This window comes from Dipteris shenzhenensis, chromosome 1 (assembly GCF_047967505.1).
Source record: "Dipteris shenzhenensis isolate YYH24624 ecotype China chromosome 1, Dip_SZ_1.0, whole genome shotgun sequence".
In the NCBI taxonomy this organism is placed as follows: domain Eukaryota; kingdom Viridiplantae; phylum Streptophyta; class Polypodiopsida; order Gleicheniales; family Dipteridaceae; genus Dipteris; species Dipteris shenzhenensis.
Window position 1 is genome coordinate 72,574,534 of NC_141596.1, and position 24,876 is coordinate 72,599,409.

Genomic DNA, 24,876 nt, shown 5'->3' on the forward strand with positions numbered 1-24,876 from the left:
AATGGGCGTCAAAGGGAACCTCCAGGGCGTCAAATTGAGGGACAAACAAGCAGCTGCAACGTGGGAGCACGGGATCTCTCTTCCACGCTGCCTCCTCCTTTGCCTGCACTGCCTCTTACCTCACTGCCTGGACCTGCAACACCCGTTGCCCTGCCTCCTCCTTCGCTGCCCCCTCCCTCGCCTGTCTAGAACTGCATCTCCGTGTTACTCGAATCTCCCTTGACCTGCTGCTGCTCCTCAGTAGGGACCTGCTGCCTACACTCGCTTGCACTTGGCCTGCTGCCCCGTGGTCTGAGGGCCCTTGTCAGCTGCAAGCCTTGGCTTGCCACTGGCCTTGCGCAGGCCTGCGCACCCCTACAACAATGCTGAACAAGATCTGCCTCTGCAGGAAATCGTGCACCTAAACAAGTCCTACAATGGCCCACAAACCCAAACAGTCTCCGAAGCCAATTGTGGGAGACATCGCAAAGCGCATCTCTAGGAGTGGATTAGCAATTGACAGCCAACCAATCCTGAAAACATCGGGTGCAATGGGCACCAATGCAGTTCTTTCTCCCGCAGCCATCATCTCTACTCCGACCACTGCCTCCCCCACCAGTGTACCAAATACCCCCGTTACCACCGCCCTCAGCCTGCCCCTCACAGGAGAGGGTCACAGTTCCTCACCCCCCACACAGCTCCCTTTTGTCTCCACCACTCTTATGTCCCCCCTTCCCCTCACCCAGCAGCCTTTCTCCACTCCCCTGCCATATACAACCAGCCTATCTCCCACGCCCCCCCAGCCCTACGCCATGTCCCAGTTCGCACCTTCCCAGGTCCCACCTGAGACGATAGATTACATCTTTATGGAGCTACATCGACTACGGGATCATACCGTAGCACAAGATCAGCTTATTCAGAGCATGCGCCAGGAGATCACTCACCTCCGTCAGGAGGTTGTCTCTCTCACTGCTAGTCATAGCGGCCCCGCGCACTACACCAGAGGTGGAGGAGCGGATCGCTACCATCCAGACTGCTATTGCGGAGACTACCAGATGGGTGGACGTTGCGAGACGGGCACCCAAAGCACCAATCTCAGCCACCATCGCTGAGCAGGAACAGAGGGCCAGTAAGGCTCTCAACATCCGAGTACGAGGTATCCCCGGTGCAGATTCACTCACCCCCTTAGCGGACGCGACTGCTTTCGTGACCTCTACCCTCGGCCTCGTCGAGCATGGGATCGAGCATGCATGGCGCACAGGACGGGACCCCACGCGCCCACAGCCACTCATCATCCGATTCATGGATACTCAGGCTCGACTTGCAGCACTCAGGCAGCGTGCTACACTACGGGACCACCCTACTATCTTCATGGATGAGGATCTCACACCTATGCAGGTGGAAGAGCGGCGTACTCTGCTTCAGCAGCGAGATGTAGCCCGTCAGGAGGGGAAGTGGGCTGTCGTCCGAGATGGCCGCCTATTAGTTAGCCCTCGTCGTCAAGCCCCACCAGGTACTCCAGACACGGTAGCAGGCTCCCCCCCCAAATAGGGAGACATGGTCTATGAGATTCAGACTCAGCACATTGTACCCTTGGCATGCACCATATGGAACTGTAATGGTACCCTATGGTCTGACCTTGGGAACTTCTCAGAGTCATACACTGGACATGACATCGTTTTCTATACAGAGACACATCAGAGCCCCGAGCGCCCTCTCCCCTCGGTCAGTGGCTATACCTGGGAGTCAGTATTCTGTGAGGAGACCAGATATACTGGGGGGGTCCGAGGATCAGGCGGAGTTGCAGTACTCTTTCGTTCAGCACTCATGAGCTTGATATCCGTGGTTAGATGGGATGTCCATGCCTGTTACCTATGGCTCCGATTTTGACGCCCCTCCACACGCGACCTCTTTATTGCAGTCTGCTACTTTGCTCCTCAGACGTCACATTTCGCACGGATGCTACGTGAGGATACGGGGGTATCCCCCTATTTAGATCTCTACGCAGACATTGTGGAGTTCTCCAGACGCGGAGAGGTCCTCTTAGTCGGGGATTTCAATGCAAGGACAGGTGTACAGCAGACATCACTCGTGGACTTCCACTCAGATCCGGTCCTATTACTTGAGATGGACAGAGAGGACTCGGACTTCCCCCGCTCCTTGGCTAACAGTCGCGCTCCCATTACTGCGTATGGGCAAGCTCTTTTGGACCTTGGACGTATACATGATTTGGTCATCTACAATGGACTAGACCGGTGGCCTGCCCCCTCTAGTTTCACATGTTTCCCACATGGCGGAGGAGCCAGTGTCGTCGACTACATTCTGGGATCTCCTGCCTTAGCCCCACAGATCACTGACTTCCGTACTGCACCCTTACCCCCAGGAGCCGACCACACTTACCTGTTCTTTCATATCCTTGCGCCTCGAGCTCCTCCCAGCCACACCCCGCACTACACTACCTATCATGATATACACTTTGATCATAACCTCTCACCTGATTACTTAGCCCACCTAGCCTCCCTCCTCAGACACATAGACACCATACCCTCTCGACCTCTCAGCCTCCTCCCGACCTCTCAGCCACCCCCCGCCCCACTTCTTGCACCCTCTTCACAACCTAGGGAGTCACCCACGCAGCGCTTAAGCTTCACAACGGCTGAGCTTAGGATCATGAGGGCCTATGCACAGAGTTTGTTGCCTATGGCATCAAAACTCTAGCCCCCATCTTGGCAATGCTGTTCAATGAAGCTGTCTGCCACGGGTTGCCCAGAGACTGGACCCTGAACACTATCACACCCATCCACAAAGCAGGAGATCCCATGGATCCCGGGATTTACAGGACAATCATGATTGGACATGTTATGTCCAAGATCTATGCATCAGTGTTAGATGGCGAGGTTAGTGATGGCGCAGAGGTACAGGGGCTCAGGGCATCCGGACAGGCCGGTTTCAGGACGGATCACTCGACTTACGATCACATTTTTACACTTAGAGGGATCATTGAGGAGGCCAGACACAGGAGACAGAGAGTATATTGTTGCTTTGTGGATTTCTGCAAGGCATTCGACACCGTTTCCTGCGCCCGACCCGTCAGACACCTGCAGGAGTTAGGCTACGAGTCGAAGGTTATCTGGGCAGTAGTAGCTCTCTATGAGCGGGTGACGGGCTAGGTCAGGATTGGCACCAGCTGGACCCCAGAGATCACAAGCACTATCGGAGTCAGACAAGGATGTCCCTTGTCACCGACTCTATTTGGCCTCTACATCGACGAGCTCGAGACCACCATCAGGACACTCGGAGGTGCAGGTTGCTCTCTTGCGGAGGCTGTCATCCAGATTCTCCTATACGCAGACGATGTAGTACTACTATCCTCTTCTGCTACTGGTCTTCAGTGACACCTGGATGGACTTCAGGTCTTCTGTGATACACATGACTTGAAGGTCAACCTTGGAAAAACCAAGGTGATGATCTTCAACACTTTCACACCCGCTATGCACCGAGAGCAGTTCCTCTTCGCCGGCAGCTCTGTTGAGATAGTTGACTCTTAGACATACTTGGGCGTTGTCTTCTCAAGTCCGATCTTCACGATGCGCCCGGCCATGCAGGCCAGGATCAGTCGGGGCTACGCCGCTCTTGCCCGGCTGGAGCGACAATGCTACTACTTCCACTTCCAGGACCCGCGGACCAAGTCTCTCCTTTTTGATTCTTTGGTCCGCCCAGCAGGCATGTACGGTAGCCCGTGGTGGGGAGCCGACCTTTCAGACACAGAGTGGGCTCGAGTCGAGCACCTACAGATACTGATGTTGGCTCGGATGATCCGCAGCAAACCATCGGTACCACACGAGATCATTCTAGCAGAGTTCGGCGCCTCACCCCTACAGCTCGATGCGGCTTTTCAGGCTATCACTTATCTACTCAGAGTCAGGGATTTCAGCTCCTCCGACGGTCGCCTCCGCCTACCTCGGCTAGCCCTATCCTCCTCTATGGCCTTATCCGTTGATGGGGACCAACGATGCTGGTATAGTCGTCTTTCCAGTTGGTTCACCCGACTGGGCCTCGACTTAGACCGGTTGCCTCCTTTTCAGTACAGGCTCGACGTTCCACCATCTCCCCTCTCCCCCACTGACCAGGAGGTCAACCGGCTCATTCGAGCGGATTTGCTCCAGCTCCACACCTGGCGGACATGGTTTCTTCACCCCGAGCTTCCTGTGAAGCTCGGCTTCTATTGCCGACACTGTCTTCAGATCTCACAGGAGGGCTTCATCACACCTCCGGGTTACACACAGCTTCATTTACCACATGCGCTCCCAATCCCCGTCGGTCAGTTTAGGGTTTCGTCACACCGATTACGGATCGAGAGCGGAGGCGCAGAGGGTATCCCATGAGAGGGCCGCCTTTGCCCACTGTGCGACTTGCAGGAGATCAAGTCGGAGGAGCACTTTGCTTTCAGATGTCCTATCTATTATGCTATTCGAGGCCGGTACCACTGCCTCTTCCGCGATGGATTCGGCCTCCTCCCACACATGCTGCAGTTCTCGGATTAGCGATGCCTAGCCGCTTTCTTACATGAGATGACTCGCCATCGAGATACCTCTCTCCGAGCACGGCGACACGCGCAGCAGATACAACGTGAGGACACCCAGCGGCCCATCACTGATTTCTTTCAGTCACAGGATACCTCTCCTTAGTCTAGCCGACGACGCCGACGTGAGCGAGAGCCAGAGCCACGACAGCTGCGCCAGCGGACAGACTCACACATCCGGGTCCATGACATCTCGTCTCTGCTCTCTGCCCGCCCCACTGGGGTTACCGTTGCCCTCATCCACAGGGCCACCCGCCGCCTCCGACGATTGAGCTCGACTAGGCCGCGTGACATCAGAAGCCAATCATCTATCACAGGGTTTTTTTCGGCCTCCCATTTGATGGCCCCTCTATGATTGGTCTCTGACGATCACCACCTGCATATATATATTGTATCTCCCCCCCTCTTCTTTTTTGTATCATCTGGAGGTAGACACATATTTTTTGTATCAGGACTAGACACACCGTCCTTCATAACCTTTTTTTTTGTAGAAACGGTTGGCTGGCCCGTTTTGAGACCGCCACCGTTATGCTCACTGTATCAGTTATCTTTAGTCTCATAGACCTTCACGGTCTCCCAAAGACTTTAATAAACTTTCTTTCTTTCTTTCTCGGAGTTCTCACTCACACACACTCTCTCTCTCTCACACACAGACACATTTAGATCGTCACACACACACACACACACACACACACACACACACATTATATAAATGTTAAAATTTAAAATTTAAATTTAAACATACATACATACATATATACATACATACATATACATATACATATGTATGTACATATACATATACATATGTATGTACATATACATATGTATGTATATGTACATACATATGTATATGTATATGTACATACATATGTATATGTATATGTATGTATGTATGTTTAAATATTTAAACATATATATAATGTGTGTGTGTGTGTGTGTGTGTATGTACATACATGTGTATATGTATATTTAAACATTTACATATGTATATGTACATACATATGTATATGTACATACATATGTATATGTATATGTATATGTATGTATGTATGTATGTATCTACATATATACATATATATGTATAGGTGTACATATATATATGTATACATATCTATATGTATACGTGTACATACATACATACATACATACATACATACATACATATATATATATATATATAAAATAAATAAACATATATTTTAAATTTAAATAAATAAATAAATATGTATTTAAATGTTTAAGTTTAAAAATTGAATTCAACTTTTAAATTCAAACACATATGCTCACACTTTTAAATTTAAATCAGTATTTTTATACTGATTTTGGGTTAAGATTAATTAATTTTAAAGGCCCCCCCTCCCAATTTGTGGCGTGCACCGCAAGTTGGGAGGGGAGTTAAGATTAATTAATTTTAAAGGGCCCCCCTCCCAACCTGCGGCTCGTGCCGCAGGTTGGGAGTGGGGGGGCCTTAAGGTTGGGAGAGGGGTGGTAAGATAAATTTAGTTTAAGTTAATTAAAGCCCCCCTCCCAACCCACTAAATTTGCCCTTCCTAGTTGAGAATGAGCTGTCTAATTGTAGAAGATAACTGAAAAGAGCTGCTGAAACAAACCCCAAACCTTACTCCGTTCGCTGTCCCGACTCCCCGTCTGATGGGTGAGTGTCAGGCTGTTCAGAGGGGGCTGAGGAGGAGCTGTAGGAGGCTGAAGGAGGGGGGGAACTGAATGAGGAAAGAGGGCCTAGAGGCCCCCTATTTGTAGGGCTTTTGGTGCTGGTTGGCTGGTCCCTTGGCCCCATAAAGGCAGTCTTAGGCCCCATAAATGGCAGCCCTAGGTCCCATAAAGGCAGCCTAGGGAGGGGTGCAGGGTAGCCTATAAAGGCAGCCCTTCCCCTACCATTCTCTTCACTTGTTCCAGCCCTCAGGGGGCCGAGAAAGGCTTCTATCCTAGGCTGGACCTAAACCTATCCCTAAACCTAAGACGGAAACACTACCCTATGGTTCTCTAGTGGGTACTAGTGAACAAGGACTGGTCTTCCGACTTGACCTAAGGCTGAGAGACTGACTTGCGTAGCTTGTGCCTGACTGTCCCTGGACAAGGGCTTACAAAGGGGTCACAGCATACGACAAGATCTCCTATTAGGGAACTATTACACACTTGTCGATGTAGCCAGTGTGTCACTTTGCACCCAAGTGCAGGGGTGCATGTGACAAGAAATGTGAGCATATAAGTATATTATTCACAGTTTTTAAGTCAGTCCAAAGATCCTTGTACAATGGATTCCCGTGTTTGTGTGTGTGGGTATGTGTAAATGTGTGAGAGCATCTGTTTGTACTACACCATTAGGAGCTAATGACATTGGTGGGGATGCCTTAGTTGCTAGTTCCTACTATGCGAAGATGGAGTTTTGAACCTTATGGATGAGTGTCTTGTTTTTCAGAGGATGAGTTTGTGCATGTTTCTAGATTCATAGCAGACAGCTGTTCTGCTAGATCTGAGGCTAGGTTGGCGAGATGAAGGAGGGAAGAGGGACAGCCCTCCTCTATATAAAGGGAGAACAGGGACTCGTAGCCTTCAGGGGCCAAACAGCAGGAGGATGAGGAGCAAAGGGCAGCAGACCATTGCCTTAGTTCTGGTACGCATTGGAGCAGCCTCTTGGCTGTTCACGTGGAGTACATTGTGAGGTAACTTTTGTACGAGAGACCTGTCCATTTTGGAGCAGTGAATGTTTTTAATTTTGGCTGTCTATTCGAGACTTGCATGTGGTTTCTTTTCGGTACTTATGGCAAGGCCAATTTCATTTATCTAGCACTGGAGCAGCAGCATGGCTGTCCATGTGGGGTAACTTTTGTACCAGAGATCTGGCCATCTTGGAATACAGTGGATATACTTTAGTTTGGCTATTTATTCCAGATGTGCTCGCGGTTTATGTTCGACTTGTGTGCACTTGTGGGCTATAGGATCTAAGGGTCTGTGATCTCAGGCAACATAATCTTCTCCTGTGTTTAGGGGGTGGCTGAGAAGCAGTCTGTTTCATTCATCCAACATGAAATCAAAACAGGTCTAGTCTGACGAGCCGACCAAATTGGTGGATCTAAGAGGTAGCCTGTCTTATGGCTGGCTGCTATGCTTATCGAATCCTGGGATGAATACTCTTTTCTCCTGTCATTTATGGGGCTTGTAACATGGGCTATGGTTCTTAGTGAAGCATGTGCTATGCAGGCTAACATAAAGTACGCCTATTTGGAACCTAGAGTGGTAACTGGATGCTGCAGTTGTGTGTGGCGGGAATTTTACGAAGAGTTTATGGAAGGTGTTCTCACAGACGTATTACATAGGACTATTTTTGGTGCCTTAAGTTCTCTTGCTAGGTTATTGGAAAATAGTGCTCCTCTCTCCTTGAGAAGACACAAGGAAGACCAAGGGTCCATCCCTAGCATTTTAATGATCATATGGCAGATTTCCTTTTGTTTGTGGAGGGCAAGGCTGCCATAGTCAATGTTTTTTTTTGGGGGGTGGGTCAAAAAGACCATAGTTAATGTTTCACTTGTCATAGAAAGCATTTCTGAAGAGTGGTGCAATTTGGAGCTTCTAAATGGTGTCCTTGAGTACATTTGACATAGAGCATTTGCAAAGGCAAATGAGAGTTTGGAAGTGCAAGGAGGACTGTCTTTTTTCAAAAAAACTGAGCTACTTCAGACAGTAGAGCTAGATGAAGCCATGAAACCGGGAAACGTCTTTGTTTAATTCAAAGGTTGGATGCTGTTTATGGTGAGGCATTGCAAGTGTATTTGGAGAGAATTGTCTTTCGATAACATTTTTATGAATCTCGTGTTTTTGTTTTGTTCACAGATATGCATTACGACAAGCACGTCTGCTGGCTTGGATCAGATCCTGCCGTGGCTTTTTTATCATAGAGTTATTGGTGTTACAAATTTCTTTCTGTTTGTGGAGGGCAAAGCCTCCTCTGCAAATGTATCAACCGTCCTAGCAAGCATTCCTGTAAGTAAATGTTTTAAGATTTCTCAGGTCTTTTGACATCATTGATGCGTACAGCTTGCAAGTGTTAATTGCAATAAGGAGGTCATCTTTTGGATATAGTCTTCCTTTCTACTAGAGTCTTCTGTGTATAATCTTATTGGATCAAAATAATCCTTGTTAGTCATTCTCATATGGCCAACAATTATTTACAATTCTTTTCGCTCAATGCATCACGTTGGGATTTCTTACAATGGTGCCATAAGCTGAAGTTTTCACCTCTATTGCATGCTAATTTTGATGAAGCTCAGGACAAAAGGCCAAATGAGAATGATTACTTTACATATGCGTTTTACTATTGTACTTTTGTCATCTTCTTGTTTTGCAGGGTGTGAAACTTGTCTTTCGCACTAAAGAGTTGGAAGAGAAACAAGCAAAAAGGTTTTTGTGCCTTCATACGGCTTTGTCGAGAATGAAGGCATATGTTTTTGTTCTCATGTACTTTCTAAGTGTTTCTATGATAAGGTATGATTTTTTTTTTCAATTTTTTTAAAAAGATGTGAGTTTTGAATGTCTGCAGCCGCATCTGGAATGAGACCTGGCTGTCAAGTTTTTTCTTTCGGCCTTGCAACTATGAGCTATTTGTCAAACAATCGCTCAATATGGAGATGGCAATTGTTATGGCGAGGGTAAGGATATTTTTCATTCATATGCATATATATTTTAGGAAGTACGTCTCCCTTTTTTGTTGGCTTAGCCTACTTGTTTGGTTTTTGGAAGAGTACAGTAGCTGGTAACACATATCAGTCAAAATAGACCCATTTTCAGTGCTTGAAAGAAAGTATATTTTAGTAATGTTTGTTGCATAAAGTAAGTGATGCAAGACTGGGTCAGAAATAGGAGCCTGTATGAAATATGGCTTGCATCTAACCTCCACCAGGAGAGTGCATGACGAGCTGTATAGGAGAGTCTTCTACTCATAGTCTTTGGCGCCTGTGGCAGGCAGTTTATAGATTCAGCCTGGTGTCTCATTTTAGCACAAGACTTTTGTGCATTTTTCTGCATGGAGTTGCACTTGTATCTCGTGAAGATGTAGTCTTGTCCCGCAGCATGTGCTTCTGCTTTAAGTGGTTTGCCACAGGAAGAATCTGTTGTCCTTCTTTCACGATTCATCAAACAGGATTGGTGATTGACTACAAACTTGCTTGGGTACTAAGATCTCTCTTGCATCGAGGCCTCCTCCCTTTGAGACAAAGTACAAATAGAAAGGTAACTCATACAAGCCAGTATGGGCTCTCTAGGGCCCTTGCTGAGTGCTACGCTAATGGTAATAATCTCAAAACAAATCTCAAAACACTCAAAAACTAGTGCTCAAAATACATATCCAGGTGCCATGGTGTCTGTGTGATGACGAGTAAAGGTATCTCATATCTGTGTCTATTGGGACGTCTCTCGCTGTGGCAGGGGCCTTGTAACAGGCCTTAAGTTTCCTAAAGGGCAGTAGACCATAACTTGCATTGCACTTTCATTATTCACAGCCACATTGCATCATTTCCAACCACTTACCTTTAAACAATACCCCTTAGAAACAACTTGAGAAATAACTGGATGGAGGCTAGAGTGCCCCTGCTTAATGAAACCAAGTACAAGACACCACACTGGCCCCAAACACTTGGTGCCCCTTCCGGTATTTATTTATTTCTTTAGGAATGAAATTGGTACATACAACAAGGGCTCTCCCTTGTGCTCTGCCCCACGGGCAATTCCACTGTCCAAGCCAAACCTTGGCTATAAACTGCATTTCATCCTAGTGCACACACTAGCACCCAAGTGCCAAGGTAAAGCTAAGGCATTCACCATTTGTCCATGACCAACTGTAACCGTATCCAAGCATTCCACAAAGACTGTAACCAACTGTTAATGACCAGGCATCCATACACTTCCCGAAATGCTCAAGCAGCCTCAAGGATTCCAAATGCAATACACTGCCCCTTTGGCACTCTCCCAGGCACACCCTCTGTAACTGAGTGTCTGCTTAAGCCTGTAAGGTCCAGAGGAAGCTCCAAACAACAGATGAAGCAACAATAAGCTTCCAAAAATCACCAAATGCAATCACATGAAAGGGATAGCGACTAGAGAACCCAAACCAGCTTCAACAGACTTCAATCCAGCTCCGAAACACCTCCAGAAGCGACACATCCAGTGTTGAGGCTAGCAGGAGTAACAGGCAGCTAGGAGAGGGAAAGGAAGAGAGGAATTATGAGCTGGAATCAGAGAGAGAGAAAGAGCAAGAGGATCACGGGCAGGAAAGAGAAGCGGTCAGCCAGCAACCTGCCTTGGGGTGTGCACAAGGAATCGTACGATCAACCGCACAACAGCCCGTACAATCTGGAAATCCGTCCATACAAATAGCCAAAGGTTGTACAATAGTAGCAAGTGCTGCGTACAATGTGCAATTATGGCCTTGGGATTCGTGCAACGTGAAAACATCGTACAGCCTGCGTTGAATAGTCCGTACAGCAAGAAAAACAGCTTCGTACTGCAATTATGAGCCTTGGAAAAACGTGCCAAATGATCCGTACAGCAGCACTTATGGAATCTGTGCAGCAGCAGCAGCAGCAAATTAGTGACCGTACGGCTAGTAGATTAATGTCCGTACAACCTGCCTTGGGAGTCGTGAAACAGCCCGTACAGCAGGTACATACTCCTTCAATGCCGTTCCTGCAGTCCGTACAGCCGTACGGACTGCCTCGAGATGTGTGCAGGCCAAGAAATGCAAGGCATCAAGTCTTCCTTGGACTTCGTACGGCGTGCCCCTTCACCTCGAAATGCGTGAAGAAGGAATAATCCAAATAGAAAACGTACCTTAGCCTTGGAAGGAGAGCAAAAGGGTAGGTGTGCATGAGGGAATGCCACGTGGCCCCCTCATTAAAGCTCTAACCCTTGCAAACCAATGGAACATTGGTTTGCCCCTCACATTAAAATCCTAACCCCTTCTAACCAATGAAACATTGGTTTCCTTGGGCCTAACTTTAAGACCCCTCTAAACCTTGCCTTGCCCCTAGCAAGTAGGCCTAGTGTGTTCACCTAGGGACTTCTGGGAAGTGTCTCTTCCCCTGGGCTAGTCCCCAAAGCGAAAGTTAGTCACGGTTCATAACTTCACGTCCCCGTGACAGGCCTGGTCTCTGTGATCTCTATATCCAATGGGCCATATTAAGAGTGACACCTTGGCTCAGACGGTCCCCTTTGAGGAGAGCTGAGATAGGCTGAACTTCCATCCTATGTGCTTTGGTCACCCTCTGTATTGTGCGTGGTCTCTGTATCTCTAGCTCTGTAGCTCCGTGTCATCTCTTCTCGCTGATCCACTCTGCTCTCGTGTCAGCTACCTCCTCCTCCTCCACTCCACTATGTTCTAGGGATGACTTAAATGCGTAGAAGTCTGTGACATGTCGATGTGCTCTGTCTATCCTAGTCTCCTGCGGTACTATCGTCTCCACACAAAAAGAAAGAAAGAAAGATATATTAACGTCTGCAAGAGGCCTCGTGGGCCTATGAGACAAGGTGCAAAACCAAAAGTAACTCATACAAGCCACTATGGGCTGAAGCAAAGGGCTCACTAAGGCCCTTGCTGAAAGCTAAAATGCTAACTAGTGAACAACATAGCAAAGTAGCAAATAGCAAAAGGACAGCTGCTGAGAGCTAATGTTCCAAGAGCATGCATAGGCTCCACATATCCAGGTGCCAAGGTGGCTCTCTATGGGATGTGAGGAGCTCACGTATATCTGTCTCTCAAGCTGTCTCTCGAGGTGGCGGAGGACGTGGTCTCCTCGGCCTCTGTATCTGATGGACCACGTCGAGGGTGATGCCTCGTCTCTGGCGGTCTCCTCTGAGGAGGGCTCAGATAGCCTGGACCTCGATCGTGCGTGCTCTGGTCGCTCTTCGTGTCGTGTGTGGAGTACACGCCTCTCGTCTGGTGAGTGCGGATCCATGATGGTTTCATCTCATCAAGCTCCTCTCCCTCGGCCTCCCAAAGGGCTGACTCAGATGCAGAGAGAGAGAGAGAGAGAGAGAGAGAGAGAGAGAGAGAGAGAGAGAGAGAGAGTTTATTAATGTCTTCAGGAGACCGTGAAGGTCTATGAGACTAAAGATAACTGATACAATGAGCATAATGGTGGCGGTCTCAAAACGGGCCAGCCAACCGTTTCTACAAAAAAGAGGTTATGAAGGACGGTGTGTCTAGTCCTGATACAAAAAATATGTGTCTACCTCCAGATGATACAAAAAATAACGGGGGGGCACCAAAAATGGGGCAGAGGGGGGAGATACAATATATATGTGCAGGTGGTGATCATGAGAGACCAATCATAGAGGGGCCGTCAAATGGGGGGCCGGAAAAAACCCTGCGATAGATGATTGGCCTTTGACGTCATGCGGCCTAGTCGAGCTCGGTTGTTGGGGGCAGCGGGTGGCCCTATGGATGAGGGCAACGGTAACCCCGGTGGGGTGGGCAGAGAGCAGAGACGAGATGTCACGGACCTGGATGTGTGAGTCTGTTCGCTGGTGCAACTGTCGTGGCTCTGGCTCTGGCTCACGTCCGCGTTGTCGGCTAGACTGAGGAGAGGTATCCTGTGACTGGAAGAAATCAGTGATGGGCCGTTGGGTGTCCTCACGTTGTGTGTGCTGCGCGTGTCGCCGTGCTCGGAGAGAGGTATCTCGGTGGTGAGTCATATCATGTAAGAAAGCGACTAGGCATCGCTGATCCGAGAACTGTAGCATGTGTGGGAGGGGGATGAATCCGTCGCGGAAGAGGTAGTTGTACCGGCCTCGAATGGCATAATAGATAGGACATTTGAAAGCAAAGTGCTCCTCTGACTCGATCTCCTGCAAGTCGCAAAGTGGGCAAAGGTGGCCCTCTCGTGGGATACCCTCTGCGCCTCCGCTCTCGATCCGTAATCGGTGTGACGAAACCCTAAACTGACCGAGGGAGATCCGGAGCGCATGTGGTAGATGAAGCTGTGTGTACCCGGAGGTGTGATGAAGCCCTCCTGTGAGATCTGGAGGCAGTGTCGACGGTAGAAGTCGAGCTTCACAGGAAGCTCGGGGTGAAGAAACCATGTCCGCCAGGTGTGGAGCTGGAGCTGATCTGCTCGAATGAGCCGGTTGACCTCCTGGTCAGTGGGGGAGAGGGGAGATGGTGGAACGTTGAGGCTGTACTGAAAAGGAGGTAACTGGTCTAAGTCGAGGCCCAGTCGGGTGAACCAACTCGAAAGACGACTATACCAGCATCGCTGGTCCCCATCAACGGATAAGGCCATAAAGGAGGATAGGGCTAGCCAAGGTAGGCGGAGGCGACCGTCGGAGGAGGAGCTGAAATCCCCGACTCTGTGTAGATAAGTGATAGCCTGAAAAGCCGCATCGAGCTGTAGGGGTGAGGCGCCGAACTCTGCTAGAATGATCTGGTGTGGTACCGATGGTTTGCTGCGGATCATCCGAGCAAACATTATTTTCTGTAGGCGCTCGACTCGAGCCCACTCTGTGTCTGAAAGGTCGGCTCCCCACCACGGGCTACCGTACATGCCTGCTGGGCGGACCAAAGAATAAAAAAGGAGAGACTTGGTCCGCGGGTCCTAGAAGTGGGAGTGGTAGCACTGTCGCTCTAGCCGGGCAAGAGCGGCGTAGCCCCGGCTGATCCTGGCCTGCATGGCCATGCGCATCGTGAAGATCGGGCCTGAGAAGACAATGCCCAAGTATGTGTAAGAGTCAACTATCTCAATAGGGTCGCTGGCGAAGAGGAACTGCTCTCGGTGCATAGCGGGTGTGAAAGTGTTGAAGATCATCACCTTGGTTTTCCCAAGGTTGACCTTCAAGTCATGTGTATCACAGAAGACCTGAAGTCCATCCGGGTGTCGCTGAAGACTAGTAGCAGAAGAGGATAGTAGTACTACATCGTCTGCGTATAGGAGAATCTGGATGACAGCCTCCGCAAGAGAGCAGCCCGCACCTCCGAGTGTCCTGATGGTGGTCTCGAGCTCGTCGATGTAGAGGCCAAATGGAGTCGGTGAGAAGGGACATCCTTGTTTGACTCCGATAGTCCTCGTGATCTTTGGGGTCCAGCTGGTGCCAATCCTGACCTAGCCCGTCACCCGCTCATAGAGAGCTACTACTGCCCAGATAACCTCCGAGTCGTAGCCTAACTCCTGCAGGCGTCTGACGAGTCGGGCGCGGGGAACGGTGTCGAATGCCTTGCAAAAATCCACAAAGCAACAATATACTCTCTGTCTCCTGTGTCTGGCCTCCTCAATGATCCCTCTAAGTGTAAAAATATGATCGTAAGTCGAGTGATCCGTTCTGAAACCGGCTTGTCCGGATGCCCTGAGCCCCTGAACCTCTGCGCGAGCACTGACCTCGCCATCTAACACTGATGCATAGATCTTGGACATAACATGTCCAATCATGATGGTCTTGTAATTCCCTGGATCCATGGAATCTCCTGCTTTGTGGATGGGTGTGATAGTGTTCAGGGTCCAAGCTCTGGGGAACCCGTGGCAGACAGCTTCATTGAACAACATTGCCAGGATGGGGGCTAGAGTTTTGATGCCATAGGCAACAAACTCTGTGCATAGGCCCTCATGATCCTTAGCTCGGCCGTTGTGAAGCTTAAGCGCTGCGTGGGTGACTCCCTAGGTTGTGAAGAGGGTGCAAGAAGTGGGGCGGGGGGTGGCTGAGAGGTCGGGAGGAGGCTGATCAGGGATATCATAGAGTATACGTGCGTAGGAGTGCCAGAGGGAAGTGTGTGTGAGGGGGGAGGGGGATCGGCGTTCTAGGAATTTCCTCCAGAAATCCTTGGAGTTGCTACTAAACAGAATGTTCAGTAGTGTATCCTCATTCTGGCGCAGGAAGGCTAGCTTCTTGCGACGGACTAGTCGACGATATCCCTGGTGAGATGTGGGTTGGCCCTAGCGTTCCGCTGGGTCGTGAGTCGGAGTGTGCGGCGTAATGCTTTACACTCGTCATCATACCAGCTATTGCAAGGGGTGGAGCCAGCGGGTGGAGGGCAGGTGGACCGAGTAGTGGAAGGAAAAATGTGGCGGGCTGCATTGTGAAGGGAGTGGGTGATAAGGGCGGCTCGGTGATCTAGAGAGGGTATGGTGTCTATTTGTATGAGGAGGGAGGCTAGGTGGGTTGAGTAATCAGGTGAGAGGTTATGATCAAAGTGTATATCATGATAGGTAGTGTAGTGCGGGGTGTGGCTGGGAGGGGCTCGAGGCGCAAGGATATGAAAGAACAGGTAAGTGTGGTCGGCTCCTGGGGGTAAGGGTGCAGTACGGAAGTCAGTGATCTGTGGGGCTAAAGCAGGAGATCCCAAAATGTGGTTGACGACACTGGCTCCTCCGCCATGTGGGAAACATGTGAAACCGGAGGCGACAGGCCACCGGTCTAGTCCATTGTAGATGACCAAATCATGTATATGTCCAAGATCCAAAAGAGCCTGCCCATACGCGGTAATGGGAGCGCGACTGTCGGCCGAGGAGTGGGGGAAGCCCGAGTCCTCTGTGTCCATCTCAGGTAATAGGACCGGATCTGAGTGGAAGTCCAGGAGTGATGTCTGATGTGCACCTGTCCTTGCGTTGAAATCCCTAACTAGGAGGACCTCTCCGCTTCTGGAGAACTCCACAATGTCTGAGTAGAGATCTAAATAGGGGGATACCCCCGTATCCTCACGTAACATCCGTGCGAAATGTGACGTCTCAGGAGGAAAGTAGTAGACTGCAATAAAGAGGTCGCGTGTGGAGGGGCGTTGAAATCGGGGCCATAGGTAACGGGCATGGACATCCCCTCTAATCATGTACATCAAGCTCGTGAGTGCTAAACGAAAAAGTACTGCAACTCCGCCTGATTGTTGGACCCCCCCAGTATATCTGGTCTCCTCACAGAATACTGACTCCCAGGTATAGCCACTGACCGAGGGGAGAGGGCGCTCGGGGCTCTGATGTGTCTCTGTATAGAAAACGATGTCGCGTCCAGTGTATGACTCTGAGAAGTTCCGAGGGTCAGACCATAGGGTACCATTACAGTTCCATATGGTGCATGCTAAGGGTACTGTGTGCTGAGTCTGAATCTCATAGACCATGTCTCCCTATTTGGGGGGGAAGCCTGCTAGCGTGTCTGGAGTACCTGGTGGGGCTCGGCGGCGGGGGCCAACTAATAGGCGGCCATCTCGGACGACAGGCCACTCCCCCTCCTGACGGGCTACATCTCGCTGGTGAAGCAGGGTGCGCCGCTCTTCCACTTGCATAGGTGTGAGATCCTCATCCATGAAGATAGTAGGGTGGTCCCGTAGTGTAGCACGTTGCCTGAGTGCTGCAAGTCGAGCCTGAGTATCCTTGAATCGGATGATGAGTGGCTGTGGGTGCGTGGGGTCCCGTCCTGTGCGCCATGCATGCTCGATCCCATGCTCGGCGAGGCCGAGGGTAGAGGTCACGAAAGCAGTCGCGTCCGCTAAGGGGGTGAGTAAAACTACGCGGGGGATACCTCGTACTCGGATGTTGAGAGCCTTACTGGTCCTCTGTTTCTGCTCAGCGATGGTGGCTGAGACTGGTGCTTTAGGTGCCCGTCTCACAACGTCCACCCATCTGGTAGTCTCCGCAATAGCAGTCTGGATGGTAGCGATCCGCTCCTCCACCTCTGGTGTAGTGCGCGGGGCCGCTATGACTGTAGCAGTGAGAGAGACAGCCTCCTGACGGAGGTGAGTGATCTGCTGGCGAATGCTCTGAATAAGCTGATCTTGTGCTACGGTATGATCCCGTAGTCGATGTAGCTCCATAAAGATGTAATCTATCGTCTCAGGTGGGACCCGGGGGGTGCGAACTGGGACATGGCGTAGGGCTGGGGGGGCGTGGGAGATAGGCTGGTTGTATATGGCAGGGTAGTGGAGAAAGGCTGCTGGGTGAGGGGAAGGGGGGACATAAGAGTGGTGGAGACAAAAGGGAGCTGTGTGGGGGGTGAGGAACTGTGACCCTCGCCTGTGGGGGGGAGGTTGAGGGCGGTGGTAACGGGGGTATTTGGTACACTGGTGGGGGAGGCAGTGGTCGGAGTAGAGATGATGGCTGCGGGAGAAAGAACTGCATTGGTGCCCGTTGCACCCGATGTTTTTAGGACTGGTTGGCTGTCAATTGCTAATCCACTCCTGGAGATGCGCTTTGTGATGTCTCCCACAATTGGCTTCGGAGACTGTTTGGGTTTGTGGGCCATTGTAGGACTTTTTTAGGTGCACGATTTCCTGTAGAGGCAGATCTTGTTCAGCATTGCTGTAGGGGTGCGCAGGCCTGCGCAGGGCCAGTGGCAAGCCAAGGCTTGCAGCTGACAAGGGCCCTCAGACCACGGGGCAGCAGGCCAAGTGCAAGCGAGAGTAGGCAGCAGGTCGGGGGCTGGAGGCAGGCGGCGGGGGGGAGCTGGAGGCAGGCAGCGGGGAGGAGGTAGCGGGGGGGAGCTGGAGGTAGGCGGCGGGGGAGCTGGAGAGGCTACGGGAGGGGGGGGCAGAGCGGAGAGGCTACGGGAGGGGGGACGGAGAGGCTGCGAGAGGGGGAGCGGGGCGGAGAGGCTACGGGAGGGGGGGTGGTGCAGAGGCTACGGGAGGGGGGGGGCAGAGCAGAGAGACTACGGGAGGGGGGACGGAGAGGCTGCGAGAGGGGGTGCGGGGCAGAGAGGCTATGGGAGGGGGGGTGGCGCAGAGGCTACGGGAGGGGGGGGGCAGAGCGGAGAGGCTACGGGAGGGGGGACGGAGAGGCTGCGAGAGGGGGAGCGGGGCGGAGAGGCTACAGGAGGGGGGGGGTGGCGCAGAGGCTACGGGAGGGGGGGGGGCAGAGCAGAGAGGCTACGGGAGGGGGGGGGTAGAGCGGAGAGGCTACGAGGTGGCGCAGAGGCTACGAGAGAGAGAGAGAGAGAGAGAGAGAGAGAGAGAGAGAGAGAGAGAGAGAGAGAGAGAGAGAGAAGGGGGGAGAGGGGGGGGAGAGTAACAGCAAGGAGAGGTGACGGGGAGGAGCTATAGAGGCTTGACAAATGGAAAGAAACTCATACAAGCCGGGCTAGGGCTCTTGCTGAGTGCTATGCTAAGCTAAACTATGTAGCTCAAAATGTCAAAAACAAAACTGGAGCTGAAAAACTGAGAAAGCTGAGACTCAGTAGCCCAAACCCGGCACTCTGGTGGGCTCTCTGGTGGCCTGCAAAGATATCCTAGATCTGTGTCTGTTGGGCTGTCTCTCGATGTGGCGGAGGGCTCGGTATCCTCGACATCTGTATCTTTGAAGAGCTATATCTACAGTGATGTATCGAGTTGTCTCCTCTAAGGAGGGCGAAGATGGGTCGGACCTCCATCCTGCGTGCTCTGGTCACTCCCCATATCAGGCGTGGACTCTACATGTCTCACTCGACAGCATTGTGTCGTCTCTCTCTGCTGACCCATGCTGCTTGGATGTCTGCTAACTCCTCCTCCACCCCTCTGTGGCCTAGGGCTGACTTGAATGCATAGAAGTCCGTGACATGTTGCTGTGATCGGTCTACTTCAGCATCTTGTGGCGCTGTCAATGCCTGCTGTTGTCTGATCTGTCCTAGTAGTGTCTCTTTGTGTCGTCTCATCTCGATTAGATAGAGCCCAATGCAAACCTCATCATGGAAATGGATCATTCAGGAGAGCGTACCAAAGCCATGCCCCTCCTGAAAGGGGCAGTGATAGTGTCCCCGGATCTCTCATTAGGCTAGGCAGACACGTAAGAAATGCTCCTCAGTCTCAACTGCCTAGTGTGCACAACCTGCAGATCCGCTCTCTCTAGGTATACCTGTAGCTCTCCCTGCCTCGATCCCCAGTTGGTGTGACGAGACCCGCATTTGTCCTATGGCAATCCTCAGTGCATGTGAGACTCTTGTATCTTCAAGGTAATGGGATCTGATGATGAGTCCATCCTCCGATACTCTCAAAGTCCGAGATGATAGAGCTAGAGGAGATCTAACCGTATGATACGGTTAATCTCCTCTTGAGGGATCGACTTGGGAGGTGCGTCCATGCTGCACTGGAAGGGGGGCAGCCAGTCCATCGGGATACCGTGATTGGCCCAAACCATCTGGATATCCATGCATACCATGTTAGAAATTACCCAACAGAGGGTATGCACAGTGGAAGATTGATAGTAATGCCCAGGAGCTCACACAGTGGGCATGTGGGGTGTGGAATCACAAACTTCTTAACTTATGTGCATAGATGTGCAAGCCAGTAAATAGACAATGCTCAAAGACAAATATAGAAGCAACACTTTATATTTCCGTCCGTCCAGAAACTAGGACAGGATACAATACCAAAAGGTCCTTCTACTACAAGCCTAATGCTTTTAGATCTCTGAGCCCTCGTGCTCCACCTCGAGCATATGTAGACTCTCTATCTAGATCCCTTCCACCTTGCTGTCCGGAAGCCAGCCTAGGTGGGCTGCCACTCTAGCTCAATCTGCAGCTTCTTCTGGGTCACCTTGTCCTCCTGAATGTAGGCCTAAGGCTCCTGGCCGACCAGTCTGCTTGCTGGCTGACCTGGTTGGCTGGTCCAACCAACCCTTTATAAGGGCCTTTGGCAGCCCCTTTTGGGCTGCTGCCTTTGCCCATTCCTGCGCCTATTGCAGGCCTGTTTGCAGGCCTTATGCCTGCCCATAGACCCCCGCCATGCAGCCGTACAGTTGCGCCACCTGTCCGCCACTATTCGGGGCCTGTTCCAGCCCGTACAGACAGCCCTTGAGGTGCCTTTGACAGGCTGATGTGCTGTCCTTTCCCTGTGAGGTGCTGCTCATGTGGCAGCCCCCTCCCTCATCTTTTTTGCCTAGGTTCACCCTACCCATGCTCTCCTCATATGGGGGCTTACAGATGGGGAGGTGACCATTCCAACACCCCCTCTCACCGACACATCCAGGCCCAATGCCAACACGTCGATGACGATGCTCGAGTAACTCCCTGGTCGTAGTCCTCTGGAACTTTTCGATGTCGAAATATTTTCCTGGCATTTCATCTAGTGGCTCCTGCTCCACCAGGTCTGGTTCCGCTTCTGCACACCATCCTGGTATGTAGGTCCATCTTTGGTAGCACCTCTTGGCACCACCATCTTCTGTCACGTTCCTGCCTTTGAACTCGAGCAATCCAACCGTCACGATCTTCCAGTTGTCCGCCTCATAATGAGTGAACAACATGGAGTCTTCCAGGCACCACGCTCTGAGGGTCTGTTTCAACCCGTCCTTCCTTTGGCAAGGTTTGCAACCAATGAATATCTCCAGATAACCTGGATCATGAACTCTTGGAATCCACCCTCGTGTTAGTGTCAACAACCACGCACCTGGAAGGTACCAAGCGCTCCATGCTGTCCTTCACCTTCACAAAGACATCCGAGTCCTCGTCGACCCACATCTCTATGTCAGACATCCTCACTGTGATTTCTTGGTCAACATATTTGACCATGGTAACACTTGGTGATGTCACCTGGAACAACTCTTCGATTACCACATTTGCTTTGGCCTCTCCCTCTGAATCTGAGTCGGATTCCTTCCTTTTGTTTTTCTGATCCGCCTTTTTCTTTCTGCAGTCCTTTGCAAAATGTCTTGGCATATCACAATAGAAGCACTTCTTCTTGTGCTTCCTCTTGGAAGTCTCCTTGTCATCAGAGTCGTCTTTCTTGGACTTGCCACCGTTAGGCTTGCCCTTACCTTTGCTAGCGTAATCCTTCACCAGCATCGCCTTGTCGTCTTTGGCGTCGATGTAGAGCTTCTCACGAGCTTCCTCTTGTAGCAGTCATGGACCCAACTCAAACGTTAGAGGTTTGGTCCTCTGTCCTGCTGTCACGGTCGTAACAAAGCTCTTGAAACTCCGAGGTAGCCTCCTGAGTACCATCAAGGCCAAATGGCATGAGTCTATCTTCTGACCAACTGCCGCCAGTTGATCCCTCACCACCTTGACCTTTGTCAAGTGGCTATGTACCGTATCTCCTCCTTCCATATCAAGATTATTGAGTTGATGCTGGAGAAGCAAAATTCGGGAGGTGTTGTCTGTCTCGTATAGATCCTTCAGAGTGACCCATGCCTCTTCTGACGTCTCGGCCATCTGGATATGTCGAAGCACAGAGTCCATCGTAGTCCCAATGATTAATGCCAGGGCATGGGCATCTCTGTCTTCCCAAGCTTCGACCTCCTCTCTGTCTACTGCCATGAGTGTCTTCCCTTGCCTGTCCACCATGTCCTACAGCTTCGCCTCCACTCCTGTAGTCAGCTTCCACAACTTCCGAGCCACTAAATGGCTCCGGATTTCCACCTTCCAGATTGGGTAGTTGGTCCCATCTAGTTTCCTAGATTCTCCAAAGTTAGGGATAGTGAATGAGAGAAAACTGGGGGAGGAGGAAGGGAGAGTAGGGGCTGAAGAGGCTGTAGCGGTGGACATCTCTGCTGTTATACCACACAGCAAAGTCAACCAAGCTCAAACTTCAGTAGACCAGAACTCTGAACGCACCTGACTGAACCTGAGTCACCCTCCTTCGCGCAAGGGCACAATCCTCCAGTTGTGGAAGTCGATTCCCAAGAGCTTCTGAATCAGGGTCGTCCTTCAGCAAGGTCCCTGCCTTCAGGCTCACACACCTATGAGCCTCCTACTTGGGCTCTGATACCATGTTAGAAATTACCCAACAGAGGGTACGCGCAGTGGAAGACTGATAGTAATGTCCAAGAGCTCACACAGTGTGCATGTGGGGTGTGGAATGACAAACTTCTTAACTTATGTGCATAGATGTGCAAGCCAGTAAATAGACAATGCTCAAAGACAAATATAGAAGCAACACTTCATATTTTTGTCCGTCCAGAAACTAGGACAGGATACAATACCAAAAGGTCCTTCTATTACAAGCGTGACGCTTTTAGATCTCTGAGCCCGTGTGCTCCACCTCGAGCGTATGTAGACTCTCTATGTAGATCCCTTCCACCTTGCTGTCTGGAAGCCAGCCTAGGTGGGCTGCCACTCTAGCTCAGTCTGCAGCTTCTCCTGGGTCACCTTGTCCTCCTGAATGTAGGCCTAAGGCTCCCCCTTTGCTGCTCCTGTATGCTGTCCTGAGGGCTGCTCCAAGGAATGATCAAAGAGGGCATGGAAGCCCTCCTTTTATAGGGCACAAGGCCCCCTTGAATGGACTGACCAGCCAGCCTCATCCTGGCCGACCAGACTGGCCGACCAGTCTGCTTGCTGGCCGACCTGGTTGGCTGTCCAACCCTTTATACGGGCCTTTGGCAGTCCCTTTTGGGCTGCTTCCTTTGCCCATTCCCGTGCCTATTGCAGGCCTGTTTGCAGGCCTTATGCCTGCCCATATACCCCCGCCATGCAGCCGTACAGTTGCGCCACCTGTCCGCCACTATTCGGGGCCTGTTCCAGCCCGTGCAGACAGCGCTTGAGGCGCCTTTGACAGGCTGATGTGCTGTCCTTTCCCTGTGAGGTGTTGCCCATGTGGCAGCCCCCTCCCTTATCTTTTCTGCTTAGGTTCACCCCCCCCTTGCTCTCCTCATATGGGAGCTTACAGATGGGGAGGTGACCATTCCAACATACCATGTGTAAGCCTGCTCTCTGCTAGTCATATGGAAGACTCTAGTGCCAACGTCGGTAGCAGAGAGAGAGAGAGAGAGAGAGAGAGAGAGAGAGAGAGAGAGAGATCAATGTATGGTTTGTGTATAGGAAGTTGGCGTGGATTGGATCATCCATCTTGACACAGATGAGTTGCTTCATCCTGCTGGTGCTGGTGAATACTCTTTAAGGCGGTTATTGGCAGATGTTGAAAATGATGTGGACATGGTAGTCTTCCCAAACTACGTAAGTGAATTGTAAATACCTCTTTCCTATCACAATTATTGTCACATCATGCCTTTTTTAGATTGAGGCTTTCATTTGAAAATTGCAGGAGAGTGCAATCGAGCGAGACGACATAAGCGATCCTTTTAGTGAGGTGAGCAATGTGGAGTTGCATATAATATATTGGGAATATGCAATGACCTTCTATATCATGCTGTTACTTGTTTTTACAGTATTTCAAGCTTTAAATTTTGGGACTGTGTGTCTTGGTTAAGTGGATAATACTTATTATTCTAAATTTTTTGGTGATACTGTTGATACTTTAAAACTGCTTAAGACATCTGTTTTTGACTTGAGGCAAAATATATGAAGGTAACCAAATTGTTGCAGGTTTGTTGTCACTCATGTCTCACAAGAACAAAGAAACCTTTATAGTAATGGGCAGTGGCTTATGGAAAGTATTTAGCTGAAATAACTAGCCACTTACAGGATGCTACACTGGGTTCTTGGCTCACTTCTTGTGAGAATGTGCAAGCTGCCACGAGTAGGGGATAGCTCTATCTATAATACAATAGAAGATGCCTGTACAGACACTTGTAGATTGAAATAGCCTGCAATGCCTCACATATTTTGATCTGTAAACTGAGCCTCCATCCCCCTCATCACCTTTGGAGAGGCACGTATGGGGGTGCTTGTAGGGTCACATCACTTACAGATAGGATGATTCAATATGAAAGAGCTAGTTGTAAAATACTCCATAACCTCTTATGGGCTCGAGTTGAATAGGCTTTCTCGATCTTAGTCTGTCTCCCTGCTGCATCCACATGGCCCCTGCTTGAGTGGAAGGAGTACTTTGCTTGGAGGCCTCAATGGTGTGAAGCTCTATTTCCAGCGACCTGCTCATGCTAATCCACCAACCACGGGGTTGCCGCTCTATAAAGCGCTCAATGGAGGCCAAGCTGCGTGGGAGAGCTTGCTCATGTTTAGAGGTCTTGATGGTGATGAGGAGCTTTCTCTTGACAAGCCGTGTGAGTCTTAAAGTGGCGTTGGCGGTGGTATTGTTGGATCCGAGTCACACCCCTTGCATCAGAGGCATTTGAGGAATATATAGACGCCTCGTATAGTGAGATGCATCCCCAAAAAAAATCCTTAAAAAAACAATTAAGAGAGTGTGTGTGTGTGTGTGTGTGGATTTGTATGTTTGAGATCATACTTTTATACTATGGTCGACACCCACTGTTGGGCGCTGATGACGTCAGTGGGGATGTCATAGTAGCTAGTCCCTACTATGCATGATGGAGTTTATGGTTTTCAATCTTATGAGTGACTATCGTGAGATTGAAATTGCACTATGTTGTGTTTTTAGAGGATGAGTTTGGGAATGTTCCTGGATTCATCTAGGTATGTGTGTGTGTGAACACTGTGTGTGTGTGTGTGTGTGTGTATATATATATATATATATATATATATATATATATATTTTTTTTTTTTTC

At 50.3% G+C, this 24,876-nt stretch overlaps 1 protein-coding gene and 1 pseudogene across 1 annotated transcript in view; both read left to right on the forward strand.

Annotated features, from left to right (window-relative positions):
* LOC147906344 (glycosyltransferase-like At2g41451) overlaps positions 1-24,876 on the forward strand; it is a 73,456-nt gene that overhangs the window by 14,337 nt on the left and 34,243 nt on the right. The window contains exons 2-6 of the mRNA XM_087384269.1: positions 8,414-8,563; positions 8,928-8,980; positions 9,120-9,228; positions 23,270-23,404; positions 23,493-23,537. Coding sequence (XP_087240395.1) covers positions 8,414-8,563; positions 8,928-8,980; positions 9,120-9,228; positions 23,270-23,404; positions 23,493-23,537 — 492 coding nt within the window. The remainder of the gene's footprint in view (positions 1-8,413; positions 8,564-8,927; positions 8,981-9,119; positions 9,229-23,269; positions 23,405-23,492; positions 23,538-24,876) is intronic.
* On the forward strand, positions 1,537-7,078 carry LOC147906345 (uncharacterized; annotated as a pseudogene).